Source organism: Haematobia irritans, chromosome 1, assembly GCF_050003625.1.
Source record: "Haematobia irritans isolate KBUSLIRL chromosome 1, ASM5000362v1, whole genome shotgun sequence".
Lineage (NCBI taxonomy): Eukaryota > Metazoa > Arthropoda > Insecta > Diptera > Muscidae > Haematobia > Haematobia irritans.
In genome coordinates this window covers 269,121,158-269,147,946 of record NC_134397.1, presented here as the reverse complement: position 1 = coordinate 269,147,946, position 26,789 = coordinate 269,121,158, and the positions used below count along the sequence as shown (strand labels likewise).

The 26,789-nt window shown below is 32.9% G+C and overlaps 1 protein-coding gene across 3 annotated transcripts in view; it reads left to right on the top strand.

Annotated features, from left to right (window-relative positions):
• Nucleotides 1-26,789, top strand: part of Kul (Kuzbanian-like) — a 793,173-nt gene that overhangs the window by 759,808 nt on the left and 6,576 nt on the right. For 2 of the 3 annotated variants that reach the window (XM_075293591.1, XM_075293584.1), the window contains 3 exons: nt 8,874-9,002; nt 18,342-19,060; nt 23,048-23,213. In XM_075293591.1, the coding sequence (XP_075149706.1) occupies nt 8,874-9,002; nt 18,342-19,060; nt 23,048-23,213 (1,014 nt within the window). Of the gene's footprint in view, nt 1-8,873; nt 9,003-18,341; nt 19,061-23,047; nt 23,214-25,159; nt 25,242-26,789 lie in introns of all 3 variants that reach the window. The other variant, XM_075293599.1, reaches the window with a different exon arrangement.

Here is a 26,789-nt window from a genome sequence, read left to right as displayed (position 1 = left end):
ACTATTTTGATTTTTTTTGTGAAAATATTTCTGCCAAAATCTTTAATCTCATATTTTACATTGATCAACTCTGATTTAATTCCTGAGTCGATCAAAACTTGGCTATCCATTCGTTCATTTGTGTATTTATATATATTTTTTTTTGCAAAAATAAAGTTTGCAAGGATGATGAAACTGTCACATTTTTTTAACCATCTAAGTATACCCACATCGGTTGTTATTTTGAAAATTAAGTTAAGAGGATATTCTATATAACAATGTTTTATCAAATAAAGATAGTATAATATAGCTTGGAGATAATGCAGCTATTCTCGTATTTGTAAATATCATTAACTTTCAGAATCTTCAATTTTCTTGTAGTTATCCATGTTGTTTCTCTTTAGATTATTTCCATCCTCCTGAAGTAAATATTAATAATATTATCAATTATTAATATTGATGTAGGATGCTGGTCGTGTATGTGTATCAATTTAAATCATTGAATTGGAAAATTACACTGAAACATTTGTAAACAAAAATGCTTCAATTTACACAAACATTTGCACTTTCATTAAAAGTGAAAACCTCGATTGGTTACCGAGTTGTTAAATCTACCTATACATATAGTAACCATACTTCAGTACCTACATAGTCCACTAGGAATACTCAGAATTGAATGACACACACAGTTAGTCCTTGATCCCATCATCATATGTTTGTTGACACACGTTAGTATGACCATAGTATTTATTGTCCAAGCACATTGTATTCATAGTATGTTTGATTGTGTTGGTAAATGATGACACACCGGATATGTGGACATTTTATGCCATGAGGTGAGTATAGGGGCGGGCGTTAAAGTTAAATGGGAAATTAAGTCAAGGGTGATTGTTGTTAACATACATTGTATCAATACCATATGTAAATATCAATCCGGATATATATGTGTGTGGGTGTACAAAACACACACACACTCACTTACTAGTTTCCATGTCCACTTTGTTAGTTCTATAGAAAGAGAGAGTGTTGAGATATGAAGGGAGTTAAATCGTATCGGTGAAGAAAAGTAAACTTGGATTCAATCATAAGGACTTAAATCAGTCTTTTCAATGAGAAAGACCCATTAGTCTTTCAGAATACAAAAAAATAGTCATATGAAAGAAGTATTATTTGATAAATCCACCTACACAATTATGAATCAATCCAACGATTAGGGGTTATTTATCCCTACAAAAGAGTATGAAATAACTCCCCCATTAGGTAAATATTGATGCCCATATGCAAAACAATTTATTTATAATTATAATAATTATAATATAATTATAATTAGGCTTGATGTATTCTTTAACTTTACTGCATATGGGGCTGAGTCTTTTGAAGAGTTAGAAATTACTCTTTCTTACTAGTATTTTAGTGTTCCCAGGAAATACACTTGCAATTTTGCATATAATTTATAGCTTTATTGTTTATATACCACAAATTCGTGTTCTTAAGGAATTAATAATAAATATCGTAAAATATATAATTAAAAAATAAAAAAAACATAAAAACGACTAACAGGTTGGCTGATAAGTCCCCGGTCTAAAAAAGAAAAACACATTTGTTTGTCAAAATTGGTTTTTATTATTCAATATAGTTCCCTTCAAGAGCGATACAACGATTATAACGTACTCCTTCGGTTTTGCCTCAAAATAGGCCTCAGTTTCGGCAATCACCTCTTCATTGCAGCCAAATTTTTTCCCTGCGAGCATCCTTTTGAGGTCTGAGAACAAGAAAAAGTCGCTGGGGGCCAGATGTGGAGAATACGGTGGGTAGGGAAGCAATTCGAAGCCCAATTCATGAATTTTTGCCATCGTTCTCAATGACTTGTGGCACGGTGCGTTGTCTTGGTGGAACAACACTTTTTTCTTCTTCTTCATATGGGGCCGTTTTGCCGCGATTTCGACCTTCAAACGCTCCAATAATGCCATATAATAGTCACTGTTTATGGTTTTTCCCTTCTCAAGATAATCGATAACAATTATTCCATGCGCATCCCAAAAAACAGAGGCCATTAAATGGTGATACGGTCAAAATTTGGTCAATATAAACTTGACGTATTTCTTTCAATTTTGCATTTAAAAAACCTGAACACCCCTCATTTTGAAGGTGTGTGCGTGTGGAATGTTCCTATTTTGATGTTGGAATTCACTCTTCAGTTGTCAAAATGCCGTCCAAGCAAGAAGAGCAGCGTATCAAAATTTTGCTCGCGCATCGCGAAAATCCGAGCTACTCGCACTCAAAGCTGGCAAAATCGCTAAAAGTTGCCAAATCAACCGTTACAAATGTAATTAAAGTGTTTGGGGAACGTTTGTCGACAGCCAGGAAGTCTGGATCGGGGGGAAATCGAAAACCGGAAGCCGCTGAGACGACAAAGAGAGTTGGCGGTAGTTTCAAGCGAAACCCGAAACTCTCTCTCCGAGATGCCGCAAATAAGGTGGGTGTATCGTCTACAACCGTGCATCGAGCCAAAAAACGAGCCGGACTATCGACTTACACACAAAAAAAGTTTTTTTTCTGATTCAATCACGAAATTAATTGATCCAATTAATTTTTTAATTGAAATGTCTTCAATTACGAAAATGATAGTATCAATCAGAGTTTTAATTGGGCATAGAAAAAATTCTTGATTAAAACAATTATTGATTTCATTACCAAATTTCAATTAATTTTTTAATTGATTCAATTAAAAATTTAATTGATGTTGATTGCAAAACTCAATTAATTTATTAATTAAAAAAGGTAACTATTTTGAATTACATTTTGAATTGGCTTAGAATTTTTATATGGATTAACAATTGATTGTTTGAAAAAAAAATTTTATTAAAAATTAAAAAAAATGTTCATCACTTTTTTAACTGACTTAGTCTTCCGAATTTGATTAAAAAGTTAATTGTATCAATTAATTTTTTAATTAAAAATTTTAAAATTTTCAATCATTGACTTAATTAACTTAATGTTTCTATCATGACTAAAAAGTTAATTGTATCAATTAATTTATTAATTGAAAAAATTTTCAACTTCAATTAACTTTTTAATTGAAGTTGAAAATTTTGCTGATATTTTTTTCTGTACAAGAAGGTTGTGACTCCAAATCGCGATGATAAACAAAATACGACGGCCAAAGCGCGATCCCGGAGGCTGTACACGACGATGCTGACGAAGTTTGACTGCGTGGTAATGGACGACGAAACCTACGTCAAAGCCGACTACAAGCAGCTTCCGGGACAGGAGTTTTATACGGCAAAAGGAAGGGGAAAGGTAGCAGATATTTTCCAGCACATAAAACTGTCAAAGTTCGCAAAGAAATATCTGGTTTGGCAAGCCATCTGTACCTGTGGCTTGAAAAGCACCATTTTCATAGCTTCCGGGACTGTCAACCAAGAAATTTACGTGAAAGAGTGTTTTAATAAACGCCAGCTGCCTTTCTTGAAGAAACACGGTTGTTCCGTACTGTTTTGGCCGGATTTGGCATCTTGCCATTACGGTAAAAAGGCCATGGAGTGGTACGCCGCCAACAACGTGCAGGTGGTTCCCAAGGACAAGAATCCTCCCAACACGCCAGAGCTCCGCCCAATTGAGAAATACTGGGCTATTGTCCAGCGGAACCTAAAGAAGACGAAAAAAACTGCTAAGGACGAGCAGCAGTTCAAGGCAAACTGGCTTTCTGCGGCAAAGAAGGTGGACAAGGTGGCTGTACAAAATCTGATGGCAGGTGTCAAGCGTGAGGCCCGGCAATTCGGATTTGGAAAAGCGAAAGCCTAACTGAATATTTTTCCTGAATTTTATACTAATTGAACTTGAAAAAGAAATTTAATTTGATTTTTTAAATAAACGATTTCACAGATTTACACGCGTTTTCCCTTGACCAAATTTTGACCGTATCACCCTTTACTTTACCAGCGGACTTTTGAGTCTTTCCACGCTTCGGAGACGGTTCACCGGTCTCTTTCCACTCAGCCGACTGTCGATTGGACTCAGGAGCGTAGTGATGGAACCATGTTTCATCCATTGTCACATATCGACGGAAAAACTCGGGTGTATAACGAATTAACAGCTGCAAACACCGCTCAAAATAATTTGGTGTTTTTTTATGTTTTCGTCGGTAACCACCTCTTTCGGGCGTCCACTGCGCTAACCGTTCTCCGTGCTCATTTCACCACGCCTGAATTTTGCATACCAATCAATTATTGTTGATTTCCCTGAGGCAGAGTCCGGAAACTCATTATCAAGCCAAGTTTTTGCTTCCACCGTATTTTCCCCTTCACAAAACAGTATTTTATCAAAACACGAAATTCCTTTTTTTCCATTTTTTTCACAATAACAAAAGTTGCTTCACAAAAGACGCTCTATCTCACAAACTAATTGACTTACAGACGTCAAATTTTGACACGAATCATTTGAAGGTTGGTACTATATAAAAATAATATGCATTTAATACTAGCGACGCCATCTATGTGTCAGACCGGGGGCTTACCAGCCAACCTGTTATCTATGATTTGGAGTGAAATACAAAGAAAGGGAGTATACTTGTTTATCACCGTCGATATTAGTTTTGTTTTTTTATTTTTCTGGTTCGGAATAGAACCTTGGCCCTGTCTTTGTGTAAAATATATGCACTGAAAAAAATATTTACGTGATATTAAAGATTACGCAACCCCAATTTTAGGATACGCAATTGACACACTATTAAGGACAAATTTCTTTAAAATAAGGTAAGGTTATGGCAACGGTTTTTTTGGGACTTCAAAGGTTTTTTATTGATTGACTATCTGCAAAAGGGTAAAACAATAAATTCAGAGTACTATTGCAACCTTTTTGTATCAATTAAATGTACAAATTCGAGAAAACCGTCCTGGCCTACAACACAAAAAATAATTTTTCATCAAGACAACGCACCAGCGCACAAGAGTGTTTTAACAATGGCTAAAATCAACGAATTAAAGTACGAGTTGCTTGACCACCCACCTTATTCTCCTGATTTAGCTCCCAGTGACTTTTACTTGCTCCCAAATCTAAAAAATTCCTTGCTGGCAAGCGTTTTACCTCAAATGAAGATGCAATCACTATTTTAAAGACCTTGAGGAAAACTATTTTAATCAAGGGATAGAATTGCTAGAAAGGCGTTGGACTAAGTGTATTGAAGTTTCAGGAGATTATAGTGAAAAATAAAAATATTTAAAAAAAATTAACTATTCTCTTTCATTGATAGGCTAAGAAGTTTCCGAACCGCCCTCGTATGTATAGCTTTATTAATATACCGAAAAAATAGGATGAAACTTCGATAAATGAGATCTGAATCCTAATTTTAGTTTTATTGATCCTAGATTTAGGTCCGGATGGGTCGCTAAAAAATTTCCTTATTTTAAAGAATCCTTAAAGGAAGGTCAAAATTTTTGGATCCAAGTAAACCTTTTTTTAGTGTGCTTGCTAACCACATACACTATATTGAATCATTTGTGTAAACAATGTCAATATCAATATGGACCCAAGGCTAACTTTTACCTAATGCTTGGAAAAAAATTAAAATCACAAATGTCAAAAGTTATTGTTCTCTTAAATTTCGCCAAAACTCTGCTCCAGCTCTGCAAAAACTTTTTCTGTTAAACGATAATTTCATATATATTAAAGTCCATATTAATTCAATTTCACTGAAATGTAAAATAATCAACGCCTATAATTGAATATTGCTGTCGCACCCAGTGTTATTATTTTCTTATTATTTAATGATGCCCACCGAAGGCAATGACCATGGTAGTTAGGCAATAGCGTAACCGCTAATCATGGTTGGTCGCCATCATTGGCATCATTCAATTAATATTATCCTGTGAATGGAACAGCTGAGCAGTGTCATTTACCATCGTCCTTCCTGTGTAACAACCAAAACGTAACGAAAGACTCTACGATGTCTTGATATCTGTGGGTGTGTTAGTGTTTGGCCAATATCAGGCCTATTATGGACAAATGGTCGACAATTGTTAAGAAGAAGAAGAATTCGAAGTCGAAGAGAAAGAATTTGGTTGGTAGGCTATGGGTTCTTCTCTGTCTAAGAAACTTGCCCAAAGGATATTGTGAACTTTTATGGCAATTGCTTTAGTTTTGCTAGTTACGCACAAACACACACTGACACATTGCTAATATACCAATCCACTTGCCCTTCTTCTTATTGGCATTGCTCAGCAATTCAAAGTTGATAAACTGTGAAAAGTTTCAGAGTAGACTCATACCAATATCAGGGATAGATATAAACACACACACACACATACTCATAAAACCACAATGTATATTTCATAACCCCCACTCAGAGACTTGTGCACCTACAGCAATTTTCAATTAACCAGAAATTTATAATTGAAAACTTTTATTTTTCTACAGCTCTGCCCCTTTTATGGGATATAATATTTTTCTATGAAAAATTCTATAAAAAAAATATAATTATGAAATTTTGTTAAATATTTTACCAATTCCCTTCAATGGACTAAGGAAAGTGATGCTTGGAAATATGTTAAAGGCCTTTAACGAAAATTGGGTATAGTGTTACCCACGATAAAATCCATTTCTAGAGTTTTCAAGATTTTTTGGACAATCAAAAATGATTTTTTTCTTAATTTAAACTAAAACCATATTTAGTAAAAAACAAATAATTAAGAGGTAAATCGAGGTCCTAGCAGATGCCCATTTTTTATCAACATGTGGTGGCTACATTATTTATATTATACTTATAATTATATTTTAAATATTAAATTTCATCAAGTAACCTTGAATTTGAATTTTCTTTGTGTTTGTCTTCATTTAACTTTATTTAATTGAATGGATTTGTTTTCAATTTTTCCGAGAATAACGGTGGTGTTTTTGGTGTAGTTGAATATTTTACTATTACACCGAAAAAATATTGACTAATATGGAATTTACACAATATTAAGAACAACTTTTTTGAAATAAAAAAATTTTATATCAAAAATCATTGTCATTGCTTCAGACATGTTTTAACAAAATTAATTTTCCTTAAAGTAAAAAAAATACTTTTGAAAATACTTTATTTCTATAGATAATTTTGTCAAACTGAATTATATACGTATTTTATCAGCCTTTTTATTTTTGTTTAATATATATACCCCGTATGGACTAACTTAAAATTTAGAAGAATTAGAAGAATTTAGAAGAATTAGAATTTAGAAGAAGGTGTTAAGAAGTGTTAAGATACCTTGCCATCGGTAAGTGTTGATGACCGTCTTTTGTAGAAGTTTCTACGCAATCCATGGTGGAGGGTACATAAGATTCGGCCTGGCCGAACTTACGACCGTATATACTAGTTTTTAACTGGTATTTATTTATACATGAACATCTTTGTTAATATATGATAAAACGATAATGAATCAAAACTAAAATCCTTAAAATAAAGTCCAAATCATTAGATAAACTCTTTTGAGTCTGCTTAAACTTCTTGAACTATGATTATATACAAAAACTTCGTTATTTAAGGGCCTCATAACGTAATAAAACTCTAAATCACAAATCTGTGTGAACGCAAAAGTCTGTCTGTTGTAGAAAAGTTCTGCTATAAGTGAGTAGAAACGGTTGTTGTTTTTAACAGTTTTATTAATTGAATTTTGGTAATTTGTTGAAAGAAAAGTTTACCGTCCATCTCTAAAAAAAACATTACAAAATCAAAAAGAAATTTCTTAAGTAAATATAACTTTTTCTTCTGTAGTATGAAAGCGACTAGGAAATACGAAATTGAGGGGATTTTGTTTCATAGTTTCTTGCAAACCTTTTTGACAGTTACGACAAGATTTATTAACATCGTGTAGCTGATATTTTGATGGAATAATAAATATTTAACCCATTATGCAGCTACCTATTTTCAAATCTTCATGAACGCACTTTATTGAAACAACTGTGGCTATGGGACATTTAAGTGATGTCAATATTTGCCTCCGAAATGAAAGTTTACAGTGGAACAAATATGAAACTAATATAAAAGATTATTCAAATAACATTTTAGGACACCCAATAATATTGTATTTTAATTTCAAATCTTGTGTTAATATACTGCAAATAGAGAATGAAAGTTCGATAAATGTGCCCAAATTTTAATTTTATAAATCCTAGATTTAAAGGTAGATTACTTTGGCTCCGAACCAATACCAAAATCCTTAAAGAAAGAGTAAAATCTTTGGTTCCACATAACCTTTTTTTAGTGTAGATAAACCAGGTTTACTTGTATTATAAAGTATTTACTTTAAGAGCAAATAAACCCGAATTTATGATGCCACGATTGCCTTTAATTTTTTTTTTTTTTTTGATTTGCTCTTCAAGAAAATTTTTTTATAATCAAAAGGAAATTTTGACTAAAATTGAATTCCTTAGGAAATAAAATTACTTCCGTATATTTAAGCGTCCAAAATCCAGTATGAAAAATCAATTTACTTGCAATTCGCTACAGCAATAATTAGTATTTCTACCACATGAACGAAATTATAGATAAACAAAATTCTCCTTTGTTAAGAAGAGTACATTAAACGAATTTATCACAAACGTTGCTACAATAGTTTCTAATTTGTTTTATTTTCTTTTAAATAGAATTTTGGCGTCAAAAAAATTTCGTTCCTTAGAATAGAAAACTTTTCTTTCTGTGTATCCGAATGAAATTCGACATAAAATTATTGGCTCTAATGTGTGCAACTGAAAAATTTCAATAATCTTAAAACTTAAACTAATAATTAATATCAAATCTATATTCACAGTGCAGGGTCCCCATGGCCGTATTTTAGGCCCTATACTTGTTAAAGTTGTTAACATATTTAGTGTAAATAAATATTTAAATAATTTTGAAAATATTTCTCTTTTTACAGCATTATCGTGGTTCCTTAAAATCCTTAAACACTGGAATTGTTACACTTTTGAATTATGGCAAACATGTTCCTCCAGCCGTTTCGCATGTTACATTAGCCCATGAAATTGGTCATAATTTTGGATCACCGGTAAGTTATTATTTTGATAAATTTTTGTTAATGTCAAAAGTAGATGAAATTCCCTACATGTAGGGTTTTCTCTAATATTTTGCGTTTGTACGTGCATAGGGGCAGAAAAAATATATCAAAATGTATGAACTTTTTCCCTTAAGGTGAGTATTAAGTTCGAGTTTAGCCGCTAATTTTCACTAAAGTGAAAAGTAAAGCAGTAAAAAAAGTCATAAAATTATACATATTTGTTGCAAATTTCATTATAACTTGATGGGGAATATCCCAAAGCAAATTTCCACAAAGTTTGTATTCCTTAAAATGGATTATTGAAGAAAAGTAATCGTGAAAAAATGACGATTTTAGCGGCTATTATTATTATTTTTATTATTTTTAATAAATTTTCTTCAATTTAGCAAAAAGTATTAACTTATTTCTCTGTTACAATTATAAAATTATTTTATTTTATTTATTTATTTATTTATTTTTTTTTTTTGTGTAAAACAATTGCCAATAATTATCACGTGTGGCTGTGGGAAAGGAAAATACTCATGTTTACCGTTTTTTTACGAAAATTATTGTAGGGGAAATTGTTGGTTACAATTTTTGGGAGTGTAGGGGAACGTAGGGTTTTTCATTTAACTTTGTAGGGTAAACCGAAAAATTTCCCTGGTAACATTGTTGTAAGGTCGCAAAAGTTCGTATAGTTTTTTATTTGCAAATTGCGTACGCCAATTTCTTAGTCTTAAAAACTGAGGAATAATAAAATTAATTCCATGTTCCTGTAAATCGTACAAAATCAGTCACCCAAATTAGAGTCATTTGTTTACTTTGCTAGACAACAAAATAAATCGTTGTAAACTCTACTACAAAAACCCACTACATCTAGCTTTTACATTGCAAGAAAAGAATCAAACCAAATATGAAACAATTGAACTTTGCTCATATTAATTCCTACCAGTTGACCTAAGACACTCTCTCATGCATAAGGTTAAACACCAGAAAAGCGTTTTAGTTTTAATGAAGCAAAGCTTTTCAAAAGGATTTTGTAACATTCGCATAGACGACGAGACTGTTGCTAGGAAATTTTGATTTTTTTGTTCAATGAGCACAAATATTCACAGATATATTCAACCGCATGAAATTCACCAAGTACAATGGCAATAAAATGCAGTCAATGCCGCAGCTTTTTCTGGGTACATATGAAGAATACTACTCGTACTATACATCTAGGGTAGATATATCTACTCTGAATGTGGGTGTGTGTGCATGTGTAGGCATGGGTTCATCGAAATTTAACTGTATGAGTTCGCTACAATGCACAATGAATGGAATGCACTTAATGCAATTACTTACAGTTCGTCGCGTGAGCGAGAAATACTCTTCGTTGAACTTTTGTAACTGTGGCACAGAGAGCACCAAGTTGAATTTTCCTGTGTATACGTTTTGTTAAACAAGCACATGTTACGTTTTTTTTTTTTTGTTTTTGTTTTTTAGTTGGTTTCCCCTGTGTGCGTTTGTTTTTGACTGCACATAGCAATACATCCGCAATATAGGAGTGTGTTGTTTTTTATGGCAATGGGAAGTTAAAGCCACATATATAATTCAGTCAGATGCATTCATATGCGTAAGCACATGACTATGTTTTCATAATAGACTCAATAGATACTGGTTTTTTTGGGGTCTACGGCATTAAAGATGTTATGAAATATATAGAATAAAATAATGAATACCTTATTACATTTTTAAGGTGGGTTTTAAGTTCGAGTTAAGCCGCTAAAATCGTCATTTTTTCACGATTACTTCTCTTTAATAATCCATTTTAAGGAATAAAAACTGTGTGAAAATTTGCTTTGGGCTATTCCCCATCAAGTTATAATAAAATTTGCAACAAATATGTATAATGTTATGCCTTTTTTTACTGATTTAGTTTTTACTTTAGCGGCTAATGCTTAGTACTAAATTTCTGCGAAAACCGAATATCTTCATCTAACTCCGTAAATAGGGTCTCAAACCCAGAGATGTTTACTTATTTATGCGAAATAATATGCCTGCCTATTTTTTCGTGCGAAAAATCCAGGGTTGTATAAATATATGTTGAAAAATGCTTAAAACAAAGATTCCGCGCTAACGTTTTTTATATGGAGTATAACAGTTTTTCGCGCGAAAACGTGATCTTAGTACTAGGCTTAAACTCGAACTTAATACTCACCTTTAGGGGAAAAATATTCTACTCATAACCTTCTGCCTTTGGATCAAACAACAAAAGTTTGCCTACCATGTGTATCCATCTAATCTTATAATTGAGTGGCCGGATAATTGCTCCATAATTCATAAATTAAATCATTTCACCATTTATAATTTAAAATAATAAGGCATATTTTTTCCAACAAACCTTTCAAATAGCTTCAAGAAAACGGGTATCGCAAATTTTGTTCTTTGTTCTTATACCCCCCACCATAGGATGGGGGTATATTAACTTTGTCATTCCGTTTGTAACACATCAAAATATTGCTCTAAGACCCCATAAAGTATATATATTCTGGGTCGTGGTGAAATTCTGAGTCGATCTGAGCATGTCCGTCCGTCCGTCCGTCCGTCTGTTGAAATCACCCTAACTTCCGAACGGAGCAAGCTATCGACTTGAAACTTGGCACAAGTAGTTGTTATTGATGTAGGTCGCATGGTATTGCAAATGTGCCATATCGGTCCACTTTTACGTATAGCCCCCATATAAACGGACCCCCAAATTTGGCTTGCCGATCCTCTAAGAGAAGCAAATTTCATCTGATCCGGCTGAAATTTGGTACATGGTGTTAGTATATGGTCTCTAACAGCCGTGCAAAAATTGGTCCACATCGGTCCATAATTATATATAGCCCCCATATAAAGCGATCCCCAGATTTGACCTCCGGAGCCTCGTGGAAGAGCAAAATTCAACCGATTCGGTTGAAATTTGGTACGTGGTGTTAATATATGGCTTCAAACACCCATGCAAAAATTGGTCCACATCGGTCCATAATTATATATAGCCTCCATATAAACGGACCCCCAAATTTGGCATGCCAATCCTCTAAGAGAAGCAAATTTCATCCGATCCGGCTGAAATTTTGTACATGGTGTTAGTATATGGTCTCTAACAACCATGCAAAAATTGGTCCACATCGGTCCATAATTATATACAGCCCCCATATAAACCGATCCCCAGATTTGACCTCCAGAGCCTCGTGGAAGAGCAAAATTCAACCGATTCGGGTGAAATTTGGTACGTGGTGTTAATATATGGCTTCAAACACCCATGCAAATATTGGTCCACATCGGTCCATAATTATATATAGCCCTCATATAAACTGATCTCCAGATTTGGCTTGCGGAGCCTCTAGGAGAAGCAAATTTCATCCGATCCGGTTGGTGTCAGCATATGATCTCTAACAACCATTCAAAAATTGGTTCACATCGGTCCATAATTACATATAGCCCCCATATAAACCGATCCCCCGATTTGGCTTGCGATGCCTTTTGGAGAAGCAAATTTCATCCGATCCGGCTGAAATTTGGTATATGGGGTTAGTATATAGTCTCTAACAACCATGCAAATATTGGTCCACATCGGTCCATAATTGTATATAGCCCCCATATAAACCGATCCCCCGATTTGACCTCCGTAGCCTCGTGGAAGAGCAAAATTCAACCGATTCGGTTGAAATTTGGTACATGGTGTTAATATATGGCTTCAAACACCCATGCAAAAATTGGTCGTAATAGGTCCATAATTATATAAGTCCCCATATTAACCGATCCCCAGATTTGACCTCCGGAGCCACTTCGAAGAGCAAAATTTATCCGATTCGGTTGAAATTTGGTACGTGATGTTAGTATATGATATTTAACAACCATGCCAAAAGTGGTCCACATTAGTCCATAATCATATATAGCCCCCATATAAACCTATCCCGAGATGTGGTTTTGGAACCACTTGGAGGAGCAAATTTCATCCGAGTCAGTTGAAATTTGGTACATTGTGCTAGTATATGGCCGTTAACAACCATGCCTAACTAGGTCCATATCGGTCTATAGTTGTATATAGCCCTCAGATAAATAGATCCCAATCACACAAAAATTGGCCCATATCAAGTTCATAATTGTGTATAACCCACATATAAGCGCCTCCCATATTTCAATTCTGCCTCTCTACGTACCGTGCAAAAGTCTATATCGATTCGTAATTATTTGTAGACTTACCTATACATACCTTTTTTGTCTAATATATACGACTAATGGACTAACTCACAATTTAGAAAACGATGTTAAGAAGTTTTAAGATACCACTACCCGATTAATTCGATTGTCGATGAAAGTCTTTCATAGAAGTTTCTACGCAATCCATGGTGGAGAGTACATAAGATTCGGCCTGGCCGAACTTACGGCCGTATATACTTGTTTTTTTTTTTTTAATTCTTTCCTAAAGTTCATAACAAACACTGTTGTTATTTGCCTTTCTGTTTGTGTCATAACACATTTTGAAGTTCCTTATTACAAATTGAATACAGTAACAAACTCAAAAAATTTACTTGGAACCAAAGATTTTGACCTTTCCTTAAGGATTTTGGTATTGAATCCTTGTCAAAGATGCGACTTCTTTAAAATGAAGACATGTTTTGGAGACCTATCTAGCTTTAAATCTAGGATGAAAAACATTAAAATTATGATACATATGATGGAACTTTCAATCCCTATTTGCGATGTACTGTAATAAACCCTATTTTTGAAGAGTTTTTATCTTAAATCTAAAGATGGAAATTTTGTCTTACTTCGAAGCCATACGACTTTAACGGAGGGATCCATATTTCCAAAATTCGTCTTCTAAATATAAGGAAAACAATTTTAAAGCAAGGATTATGAACTCTCTTTTAATTAAAATTTTGTAAATTTAAAAAATTTAGGTTGCATAATCTTTCATATTGGGTCAATACCTTTTCAGTGCATATTAGTAATGTCCCAACGTCCTTTCAAAATGTTGCTAAAATTAAAATTTAGTTATCCCTACTTCCAAAACGTATATTTGGTGCATCGTATGTAAAAAAGTGTACTTAATCGTGTGTTTCGTTTAAATAAAGTTTTTTTGCATCGGCTAGTGGGCGCCCAAAATTATGTTCACTAAATATAACGACATTGCTTGTGTCGTGATGTAGTGATAATTGTCTGTTGATGACAATAACAAGTACTTATCCCGCCGATTCGATTCTCCGTCCGGATTTAAATTTGAATTAAAAAAAAATATATAAACTGGAATAATTTATTCTACATTGTCTGTATTATCATTAGCCCTGAGTGTATACAAAATATTTTTTGGGTTCTCAGTATGTCAAGTTTCGTGCCCACAAAACAGCATTAGCTTGTGAACTGCAATGAAAAGTGGATCCAGTACGACAATCTCTATCGAAAAAACATCCTATGGTTACCCCGGTTTTGCTTCAAAATCGACGACAAAGCCGAATTTCCATGGAAAGAAGCTTAAACTGCGTATTTCATTGGACCAGCTGACACTGGCCATTCTGATTACCATTTGTTTCGGTCGTTGATACATGAATTGGCTAGCCCGAAACTTTCACTTTTACGAGGAAGTCTAAAATTGTGTTAGTCACGGTATCCGTATGTTGCCGGAAAGATGGAAAAAGGTAGTGCAATACTTCGATTCGAACATTTGAAAAAGACCGCAGTTTTAATTTGCGGTCCTAGTATAACCACTACTCGGTTTTGATAACGTGATAGGATTAATTGCAAACTTCTCAGCTTTTGTTTACACAAATTTTATTGTTTTATAAAGCAATTCATTTTGCACAACTTCGTCCGTATATATATTCAAATCGACTTAGTATCACTTCCTGAGGGAGAGTCTATAATGTTTGGCCACATGTCTACGTAGCTCGTGTCCTTCTTCTTGATAAGGCTGTAATTGTAAGATCCATTAGACCCATAACTTAATACAGCATCAATATAACCTAATATCCAAAATGTCTCATTTCAAATAAAACAAGTATATACGGCCGTAAGTTCGGCCAGGTCGAAGCTTATGTACCCTCCACCATGGACTGCGTAGAAACTTCTTCTAAACACTGCCATCCATAATCGAATCACTTATGTTTCGGTAACGCTTGCCGATGGCAAGGTATCTTAGAACCTCCTAACACCGTCTTCTAAATTGAATGCTAGTTCATACGTGGTATATATTAAATCAAAAAAGATCGATCAAATACGTATATAATTCAGTTTGACAAAATTTTCTATAGAAATAAAATTTTAACAAAATTTTCTATAGAAATAAAATTTTGACAACATTTTCCATAGAAATAAAATTTTGACAAAATTTTCTATAGAAATAAAATTTTCACAAAATTTTCTATAGAAATAAAATTTTCACAAAATTTTCTATAGAAATAAAACTTTGACAAAATTTCCTATAGAAATAAAATTTTAACAAAATTTTCTATAGAAATAAAATTTTCACAAAATTTTCTATAGAAATAAAATTTTGACAAAATTTTCTATAGAAATAAAATTTTAACAAAATTTTCTATAGAGATAAAATTTTGGTAGATTATTTTTGGCTCGAGGGTCAACCATGATTAGAACCGAATAAAATTTTACAAAATTTTCTATAGAAATAAAATCTTGAAAAAATTTTCTACAGAAATAAAATTTTGGTAGATTATTTTTGGCTCGAGTGGCAACCATGATTATGAACCGATATGGACCAATTTTTGTGTGATTGGAGATCGGCTATATATAACTATAGAGCAATATGGACCTATTTTAGTATGGTTGTTAGCGGCCATATACGTTCCAAATTTGAACCGGATCGGATGAATTTTGCTCCTCTAAGAGGCTGCGTAGGTCAAATCTGGAGAACGGTATATATGGGGGCTATATATAATTATGGACCGATGTGGACCAATTTTTGCATGGTTGGTAGAGACTATATACCAACAGCATGTATCAAATTTCAGCCGGATCGGATGAAATATGCTTCTGTTAGAGGCTCCACAAGCCAAATCTGAGGGTCCCTTTATATGGGGTCTATGCGTAAAAGTGGACCTATATGGCCCATTTGCAATACCGTCCGATCTACATCAATAACAGCTACTTGTGCCAAGTTTCAAGTCGATAGCTTGTTTCGTTCGGAAGTTAGCGTGATTTCAACAGACGGACGGACGGACATGCTTAGATCGACTCAGAATTTCACCACGACCCAGAATATATATATACTTTATACTGGGGTCTTAGAGCAATATTTCGATGTGTTACAAATGGAATGACTAAGTTAATAATCCTATGGTGGAGGGTATAAAAATCTAGGTCCTTAATTATTTAAAACCTTAGATTACATTTTTTCTCAATGTTAAAATAGTATTTATACACAATTTTTGGGATTTGTTACATTCATCGTTTGTTAATGACATTTCTTCCAACTGCAATTTACCTACACTCCAGTCTACATAATCTACCTAGAAATTCACTTTGGCTTTTGTATTCCCTTCAATCTTACATCTAACTTTATTCTCTTAGTATAATGAAAATGGGATAGTTATCCTTACGTCTCTATATTTCCATCTCTTCTATCATTTGTATCACATTAAGATCCTGCACTATATTACAGCCCTTCAACAGCATCCCTATCATCATCATCATCATCTCCATCCTTTTCTTTTTGGGTCAGATACTTGACAGTTACTTTAATCATCGATTAAACTGTAACAAGGACAAATTACGTTTTAAGTTATTGCATTCTCATGTACTGAAGTCCTGATGCAACAGGATTTTGTACTCAACATCAGGGTTATAAGCATTTTTGGCACTGGCATCGAGAGGATCGACATGGAAAATGATAAAAGGATGTGGTAAACGTTGCATGTTAGAAAATCGTACACATGTATTGCAAAGGGGAGATTGTCTCCTTGCCAGCCATGACTCGAGTTTCTTAAAATAATTATTCGACCTAATGAAGTGATGAAGATTGCATGGGATGATAATGGTTGAACTTTTAAAGTGAATTTGGAAACTAGAAAAGTAGATAGGATATTACACAATTTAAAGATGCTTCAAGTCGAATTATTAACAAGGTGTAATTTGTTAAGATATCAGTTCTACCTTTAAGATGAATAGTACTGGTTTCAGGCCTTGTATTTTGAGGAATATAACCGCGATACCATGATTATCACAACATTCGAATTATTGTTATTGAGGAGACATTTAAGATTGCAATTTTCTAAATTTTTGTGCGTTAGATACGACTAAGACACCTACATTTTTTTGCGACCAGTACCTTCAGATAATTTTTTTTCGAATTCTTCAGGTCGTCCACTTCCGCACTTTTTTTAACTTCACGAACTCTACGATAATTCATACATTCCGAGCGGTTATTGACCTTGATGAAAGCATATTTTTTGCTCCTGGATATTCCATTTCTGAATGAAGGATTACTTTATCAATAAAAACAAATAAGAAAATATTTAACTCAACAAAATAAATCATTGCAAAAGAAATGGAAAAAAATCTGTGGATACGACCCAATACCAAAATCTTTATTTTTCTTTTGGGACTTTCTCATGTCAAAGATCTCAAAAGGTTATAATATCTCCAATAAACCCTTGAAGCTATCATACTGGATTGATAGCAACATGTGATGATCCTATTCAGTCTATTGTAATACCACAATGGTGAACTTGTCTCTTATCACTGAGTGCTGCCCGATTCTATGGTTAGCTCAATGACAAGGGACCTCCTTTTTATTGCCGAGACCGAATGGCTTTCCACACTTCGGTGAACCCACTTAGAGAAGCTTTGAAACACCCAGAAATGTCACCAGCATTACTGAAAGAGGATCATCCACCGCTGAAAAATTTGTTGGTATTTGGACGAAACTGGGATTGAATCCATGAGCCTTTGTATGCAAGGCGGACATGCTAACTACTGCGCAACGGTGGCTCCCTAGGACGACTTTGGTGTTAGTTTAGGGCATTTTTTAAAATAGGGGAAGTTTAGAGCCTCTTGTATTTGTATAAATCGATTTTCGTAGGCTCATTGTTTTATGAAGACTTTGACGAAATTCATAAATAGTATGAATAAATTTCATATATTGGCTATGAAGTCATACATAATTTTTTATATTATAAATAAAATATAGGATCCTGTCGGCAATGAAAATATGTACTTCTACATAATATTTACGAAAAGGATTATACAATAAATGAACATTTCTTTTTTTATCTTCCTTAGTACTTAATTATGCATAATATAAACCCATTAAAGTTTAGCATGAAACTTATTTATCTAATTGATGGTATTTTAATTTTATTTCAGCATGATCCCGAACAATGTACCCCAGGTGGTGAAGATGGTAATTTCATTATGTTTGCCCGAGCCACCTCTGGAGACAAGAAGAACAATAATAAATTCTCACCCTGTTCACTGAAATCCATTGAACCTGTTCTCAATGCCAAAGCCCGCAGTACTAAAGGTTGTTTCACCGAACCCCAGTCCTCAATTTGTGGTAATGGTGTGGTTGAACCTGGAGAACAATGCGATTGCGGTTGGGAGGAGGATTGCAAAGACTCATGTTGCTTCCCCATGTCAAGACATCCACGTTTCGATGAGAAACCTTGTACTCTAACACCCAAAGCCATGTGTAGTCCATCTCAGGGACCTTGTTGTACGGGAGATTGTAAACTCAAATATGGTGATAAATGTCGTGATGATAATGGGTGCCGTGATCCCAGTTTTTGTGATGGCCATATGCCTCAATGTCCACCTTCGGTTAACAAGCCCAATAAGACCATTTGCAACAAGGAATTCGTTTGCTATATGGGCGAATGTACTGGTAGTATATGTCTAGCCTATGGCCTTGAATCTTGCCAATGTATACCTGGACCTAAGGATGATAAAATAAAATCATGTGAACTATGTTGTAAACTACCAGGTGAAGATAATCCTTGCCGCAGTTCATTCGAATGGAATGAACCACCTTTCGATGTGCCCGATATGTATGCCAAACCAGGAACACCCTGTAATGATTACAATGGGTAAGTAGTGTACATTTCCCATACCAAGTTTAATGTTGGGTGGGATGAATGACATCGAGGTCATTCTCAAATGGAGAGGAAAGATGAAATTACTGGAAATGAATTGTACCATCCAAATCATCTGTACTTAGTGTGTGCGTGTGTGTGAGCATCTTAGTGGTGGTGTTGGTGGCTAAAAATATGTGATAAGGCGTCTGTGAATCCATGGACCACTACACACAAAATAACCAAGTGTCGTTGTACGGTGTCTAATCCTTAAAAGTGACCACATCCATTACCAAATTGTTCATCAAACAATAGTCACTGTTCCCATTTGGTTCTGTCAGTTCTTTCGAGGCTCTTGGGATTTGTTTAGTGCATTCGAAACCCGAAGCATTTGTAATTTATTTGAAAGAACGAAAAAGGGATACGTTATGGCCCCACACATACACTCAAACCACAACTACATAAAAAGAATCGAATAAGATGGACTATAAGAAATGTATAGGGAAGAAGTAATTGAAGGATTGTTGTAGTATAATAACGCGAAGAAGAACTAACGATGAGAGAATATCGATTTTATTGAATTGAATAGCAAGTTGTTATTGACACCATACTAGAAATCCGCAAAGACTTTTTTATTGATTTTCTATTATTTGTGCCATTTTAATTGTCCAAAACTTCTGACTTTAAACGACCAAGTATCAAATTTTCGAAGGCTGCTCCAAAATAACTTCATCCGAAGTGGGAAAAATTTATGGAGAATCCGGAATGCTCTTAAATCGAAATGTTTGTGGAACTTCCAATTATTTTTTGTTGGAACCATTAGCTTGTCTGAACAGCATTGCGTATACGTTATGGTCCCCACACATGCAGAAATCATACGCCATTGTGACCAAAATTGATTGACAATAAATTGCCCATGCACCACGGCTGCCACTCGAGCCAAAAATAATCTACCAAATTTGAGGAAAATTTTACCAAAAAACTACCAAATAAAAAAATCTTGTTTTGCAGAGTTCAATCAAATTTTGGTGGTTTATTATTTGATTCTAGAGCTTTATTTATTATTTTTTGATCACTCCTAAAAGGGACAATTCAACTTTGGTTATTTATAAAAAATTTAGTCAAGAAAAATCCTATTCCTATTAACAACTTTGTCAAAATTTTATTTCTATCGAAAATTTTGTCAAAATTTTTTATAGAAAATTTTGTTAACATTTTATTTTTTTTATAGAAAATGTTATCAAAATTTTATTTTTTTTATAGCAAATTTTGACAAAAAAAATTATTTTGTTGGAACCATTAGCTTGTCTGAACAGCATTGCGTATACGTTATGGTCCCCACACATGCAGAAATCATACGCCATTGTGACCAAAATTGATTGACAATAAATTGCCCATGCACCACGGCTGCCACTCGAGCCAAAAATAATCTACCAAATTTGAGGAAAATTTTACCAAAAAACTACCAAATAAAAAAATCTTGTTTTGCAGAGTTCAATCAAATTTTGGTGGTTTATTATTTGATTCTAGAGCTTTATTTATTATTTTTTGATCACTCCTAAAAGGGACAATTCAACTTTGGTTATTTATAAAAAATTTAGTCAAGAAAAATCCTATTCCTATTAACAACTTTGTCAAAATTTTATTTCTATCGAAAATTTTGTCAAAATTTTTTATAGAAAATTTTGTTAACATTTTATTTTTTTTATAGAAAATGTTATCAAAATTTTATTTTTTTATAGCAAATTTTGACAAAAAAAAATTATTTCAATCGAAAATTATGTCAAAATTTTATTTCTTTAGAAAATTTTGTCAACATTTTATTTCTTAAGAAAATTTTGGAAAAATTTTATTTCTATAGAAAATTTTATTTCAATTGAAAATTTTGTCAAAATTTTATTTCTATCGAGAATCTTATCAAAATTTTATTTTTATAGAAAATTTTGTCAAAATTTTATTTCTATAGAAAATTATGTCACAAATTTTCTTTCTATAGAAAATTATGTCAACATTTTATTTCTATAGAAAATTTTGTCAACATTTTATTTATATGGAAAATTTTGTCAACATTTTATTTCTATAGCAAATTTTGTCAAAATTTTATTGCTATAGAAATGTTTGTAAAAATTTTATTTTTGTAGAAAATTTTTTCAAAATTTTATTGTCACAGGAAATTTTTGGCAAAATTTTATTTCCTTAGAAAATTTTGTCAAAATTTTATTTCGTTAGAAAATTTTGTCAAAATTTTATTTCAACAGAAAATTTTGTTAAAATTTTATTTCTATTGAAAATGTTGTCCACATTTTATTTCTATGGAAAATTTTGTCAAAATTTTATTTCTATAGAAAATTTTGTCAAAATTTTTTTCTATAGAAAATTTTTTTCAAAATTTTATTTCTATAGACAATTTTATCAACATTTTATTTCTATGGAAAATTTTGCGAACATTTTTTTCTATTGCAATTTTTATCAAAATTTTCTCAAAATTTTATGTCTATAGAAAATTTTGTCAAAATTTTATGTCTATAGAAAATTTTGTCAAAATTTTATTTTTATAGGAAATTTCGTCAAAATTTTATTTCTATAGAAAATTTTGTCAAAATTTTATTTCTAAAGAAAATTTTGTCAAAATTTTATTTCTAAAGAAAATGTTGTCAAAATTTTATTTCTAAAGAAAATTTTGTCAATATTTTATTTCCATAGAAAATTTCGTCAACATTTTATTTCTATAGAAAATTTTGTCAAAATTTTATTTCTATTGAAAATTTTATCAAAATTTTATTTCTATTGAAAATTTTGTCAAAATTTTATTTCGAGAGGAAATTTGTAAAGTACTTATTTGTTGTGGAAGTGTATTTGCAAAATTTACCAAAAAACCAAGAAATCTACCAATCTACCAAACAGTAAAAAATGTACCATTTTTGGTAGAATTCTACCAATTGTGGCAACCGTGCCAGGGACTGGATCGAAACCCAGAATTATATATAAAGAACACGTACATTAGATACCCAGCAAAAAAATTTGGAAGTTCTTCCAAAGGCACAACTTTAAAAGCACTTCCCGAAGATGCACTCCCAATGATGTTCTTTATTTTAACTACCCAGGAAGTTGTTTTAATTCAATTTTTTATAACTTGGTTTTTTTCATAGTTTTAATGGGTAATTTTAACTTTATATGTTTAAAAAGAGTAAGAATTAATAAATGGTACAAGTCATTTAAATTTTGTCGAAAAAAATGCTAAATCCAATCTGAAAAATTGTGAATTGTGAATATTTGAGGTCAAACGTTTCCGACAAGCGTTAGAATCCATTAAAAATTAAACAAATTATAAAAATTATTTATTTGACAAAATATCACAGAATTTTTAAATTTACATCCCAAACATTGAATTTGGATCACATCTAAAGAAGTGATGCAAATTCAGTGTAACGGCTGTTGAAATGGAAGACTTCCGTCCTATGACAAGCCCATGTTAAATTCATCGTTTCTGCGTCAATTTTGCACCACTTCCGGATCCAAAAAAAAACATTTTCATTACTTTTTTGGCGACGCTTTTTTTGCTGGGTAACACATCTTGTTGAAATTTAACACTTCTTTCTTTTTAATGAAGGAATATGCTCTGCTGCAGAAAATCTTTAGGGGTTTAGAAGTTGGTCCAGGTCAGAAAGTGGGACAGAGATTTTTATATGGTGGACAAAAAATGAAAGAAAAAGTCTTGCGTAGTTTCGGTATCTCAAAAACGATTCAACATATATTTGCGAATTTCTGAAACAAAAACAAACAAAAAAAATGGGAAAATTACCCAATACTATCAACTTCTGTATGACAGTATATTATTATATTAATGTATCCTATCCATTCTTTACTCTAACTAATAATCCACTATAATATTCACTAACTTAATAATATCAATTTTTCTCTCTGTTTTTTATTTCATCAACCCACCGAAAAATGCCAACATTCAATTTATCATCGTGGAACAATCACATCAACAATCCACAGTTACTGTGATGTCTTTCAGAAATGTCGTGAAGTTGATCCCTCTGGACCATTGGCAACATTGCGAAAATTGCTGCTGTCGGAGGAAAGTATTGCGACATTCAAAAAATGGATGCAACACAACTGGTATACAGTGGCTTTGGCTGTTGTAGGAGTTTTTGTATTGCTGGTAAGTAAAAAAGAAAACAAATAAAAAAATACCGAAAAACTACAGTCAAGAATAAAAAAAACTCCAATCTTACAAGGGATCATTATTCAGTTTTTGCAATCGGAACATAACTGGTGATCCCTTAGTATTAGTTTTTTGTTTTTCTTTCGGAAAAAGGAAAATGAAATAAAGCAAATACGAACCATACCTAGGCTTGACAAATGTGCAAGATGGGAAAAAAGCCATTCGAAAAATATTCTTCGAACTACTCGTAGGATTTATTGTGAACCCAATAAATTTTGTCGTTCGTTTTTTTTTTCTGTAGTAAGATTCAAAGGCAATCTGTAGTTTTTCTCTTTGTAATTCATTGGAGGCAACTAACCATGAATAAGAAGCCAACTACCATGGTCATGATGACCAACCATTGGAAACTAACACAAAAGCTTTGTGTGTAGAGGACCTAAAAGTGAAGAAAGGATTAAAAGGTCAACTCTTGAAATCGCTTGAAAAATGGTACAATCCACTGAAGGTTTTCTCGCGAAAAGTGATTTCAGTTCCTTGTAGATAAGATAACATTTAAACAAGGACACATGAAGCGATGAAAATACCAATATCTATGTAATTTTTCTAGAATTTTTAACAACCATTCGGAGTGTTTACTATAAGAGACATAGTTTCGAGAATGAACAGACGACCAAAAATAGATAGGTGACAAAGATAAGAGAGGAAGTGATTATATCTTTTTTCCAGAGATCTATAACCAAGCGTTTCCTCTTCCCTCTCATTAATGCTGATGACATTTCTGAGTGTATCAAGTGGTGAAACGCCGTTCGAACTCGTCTATAGAAGTATGCACTTGACAATGAACTGAACATAGAATCGGACTACACTCAGGTACCTGGAAATGTCTGATATTAGCTGGGATAGCACCGATCTGGTCTCTCAAGTCGGCCGTCTCCCGTTATAGCTGACAGGTGGTGGTCTTCCACCCAACACAACACTGGAAGATATTGCCTTCTGAACTGCTGCTGCTTTAAATAGTGTATTTTAACAGTTTGAAGATTTCTACTTTGGGTCTTGTTAATACCCGGAGGGGACGCATAATCGATAAGGGGCGCTTTTTTTGCTGGGATGGGATGGTTTTACTATTTTAATGCACTTCCATAATCATGTCATTGTCTTTTTTAGGCCTGTAGTAATTCTTCTAGGTTAGGTTAGGTTAGGTGGCAACCCGATGTATCAGGCTCACTTAGACTATTCAGTCCATTGTGATACCACATTGGTGAACTTCTCTCTTATCACTGAGTGCTGCCCGATTCCATGTTAAGCTCAATGACAAGGGACAAGCCGAATCCGAACGGCGTTCCACATTGCAGTGAAACCACTTAGAGAAGCTTTGAAGCTCTCAGAAATGTCACCAGCATTACCGAGGTGAACAACTTTTTGGTGTTTGGTCGAAGCAGGAATTGAACCCACGACCTTGTGTATGCAAGGCGGGCATGCTAACCATTGCACCACGGTGGCTCCCTAGTAATTCTTCTAGGTCAAGTTTGATTTTAAAGCCAATGAATAAGGGTCCGTGTAGGCCTCATCAGTTCTCACTTGCTGAACTGTCACTATCGCAGAAGCAATTTGGTATCATTTTTAGACAAAAAATGTCGTTTCTACATTTCTTCCTCTCCTATGGTCAAATTTCAAATTTTCCCTTTATAGTCAATAGCCTTATGAAAGTCCTTGACAGACAATGTGTTACCACTAACACTCCTTGTTATTTTTTTTTTTTTTTTTGACATGAAATCGTCATATCAATAGCAAAAAGACAGGTCTGTGGTAAGAATTTTTTATGGTAAAAAAATTCATCAATATGTTCCCCCCCTACAAATCCCTATGATCACCAAATATTTTTCATGAATTTGGTATAACAAAAAAATAATTTTCTTTTATATTTTCCCGCACACTTTTCAAAGTTTACTAAATTTACTCTTCTAATGTTACATGATGAATTAGAAAAAGAAATCAAGAAAAGACGTATTCAACCTGCTGATTGTAGTAAGTTATAAGTTGGCATATTGAAGGTTTATACGTACAGATCATTGTCAATACCGCTAGAGTGAATCATAGAGAGAGAAAATATCATAAAAATTAAAAAAAAAAACAATCAATTTCAGAAAACAAATCAATAAAATCATAAATTTGAATTTTTTGTAATCATTATAATCAAATCACATAAATTAATTGAATAAATTTAATTTTTAAATAAATCACTTAATTTCATAGCTGATTAAACTATAAATAAATTAGATCAATTTTTCATTACAGGGGGAATTATAGTTTTTCTGTGTAGTTTTAACATATCTTCATTAGAATTCATTTTAATCTGGCTACCTCGCATAATTACGTTGGGTATATTACAAAGCAAACATCACCGACCTAAAAGCATTTCATGGAAATAATCAAGCATACTTTTAGGAACCATTTTTTGACAAAAAAAAAAATTATATTACTCCAAAACATTTATTTGTGACCATACAAAATTATATTATCTCCGAGAAAATACATTATTTGTACCATAATAAAATCGTATTGTAAATAAATTATTTCTCTAAAAAAATACAAGTATATGTTCCCATATCCAATACTTCACTCAAAAACAATGAAGCCATCAGTACACTAATTAAGGAAGGCATTTTTTTTTTTGGTTTTAGAAAATATAGGTTCATTTTAGAAAATTACAAACGCAGATGTCACATCGACTTCACAAACACAAGTTAATATTTTCCGACAAATTCAAGAAAATTTATTACACAAAAATTTTTTCCCCTCTTGCAAAAGAAAATTTCGTAGTGTGAAGGAAAAAATTGGAGTTCAGAAAAGTCTTTAGTACCATACGAAGTTCAAGATGGGCGCATTATTGATACAATTTAAATATTTTAAGAAATTCTGAACTATTTTGTGGAAGACAAGGATTTAGCAAATCTGTATATTTAATTTGTACATAAAATAAAATTCAATTGGCTTAAGTGCCGTACAGGGTTCACTTTTTTGGAGTGGAGTGTGAATCAATTCCCAGATCTTGATGTTTTACTTTTAATATTCACCGCAATTAATTCACTATCATAAGTCCTGGTAAAAGTTGAATTATGTCCTTAATGAATTCATTTCCGGTAAAAAAATACATCCATGTTCAAGTATCCACATCAATTCAATTTCCACTATTCGTGACAAATCCACTAAGGTGAAAATTTGGTGTTTTGGGTGAAGTTGGAAAGGGTTTATTTATAGTAAATAATTTTTAAGGAATTTAAGGAACACAATAAAGTCCACTTATTTTGATTTCCACCCTCCTAATTTTTTGTAGTGATTTGGAAAATTTGCCACGTTTTTACGAGGTGATACTTTTGTGCCGCCATTTTGTTGTGCCACTAAATGTTATACGTTTTACTATTTTTCGGCATTTGTCATACTGTGGCACGTTTTAATTACATTGATTTATTCTATAAAATATTTTACTAATTTCAATCGCAAATATCGTTAGGATTACAGGTATAATAGGATTCTTGAAAAAAATATGCGAGTTCACGAATTGTATATTACATT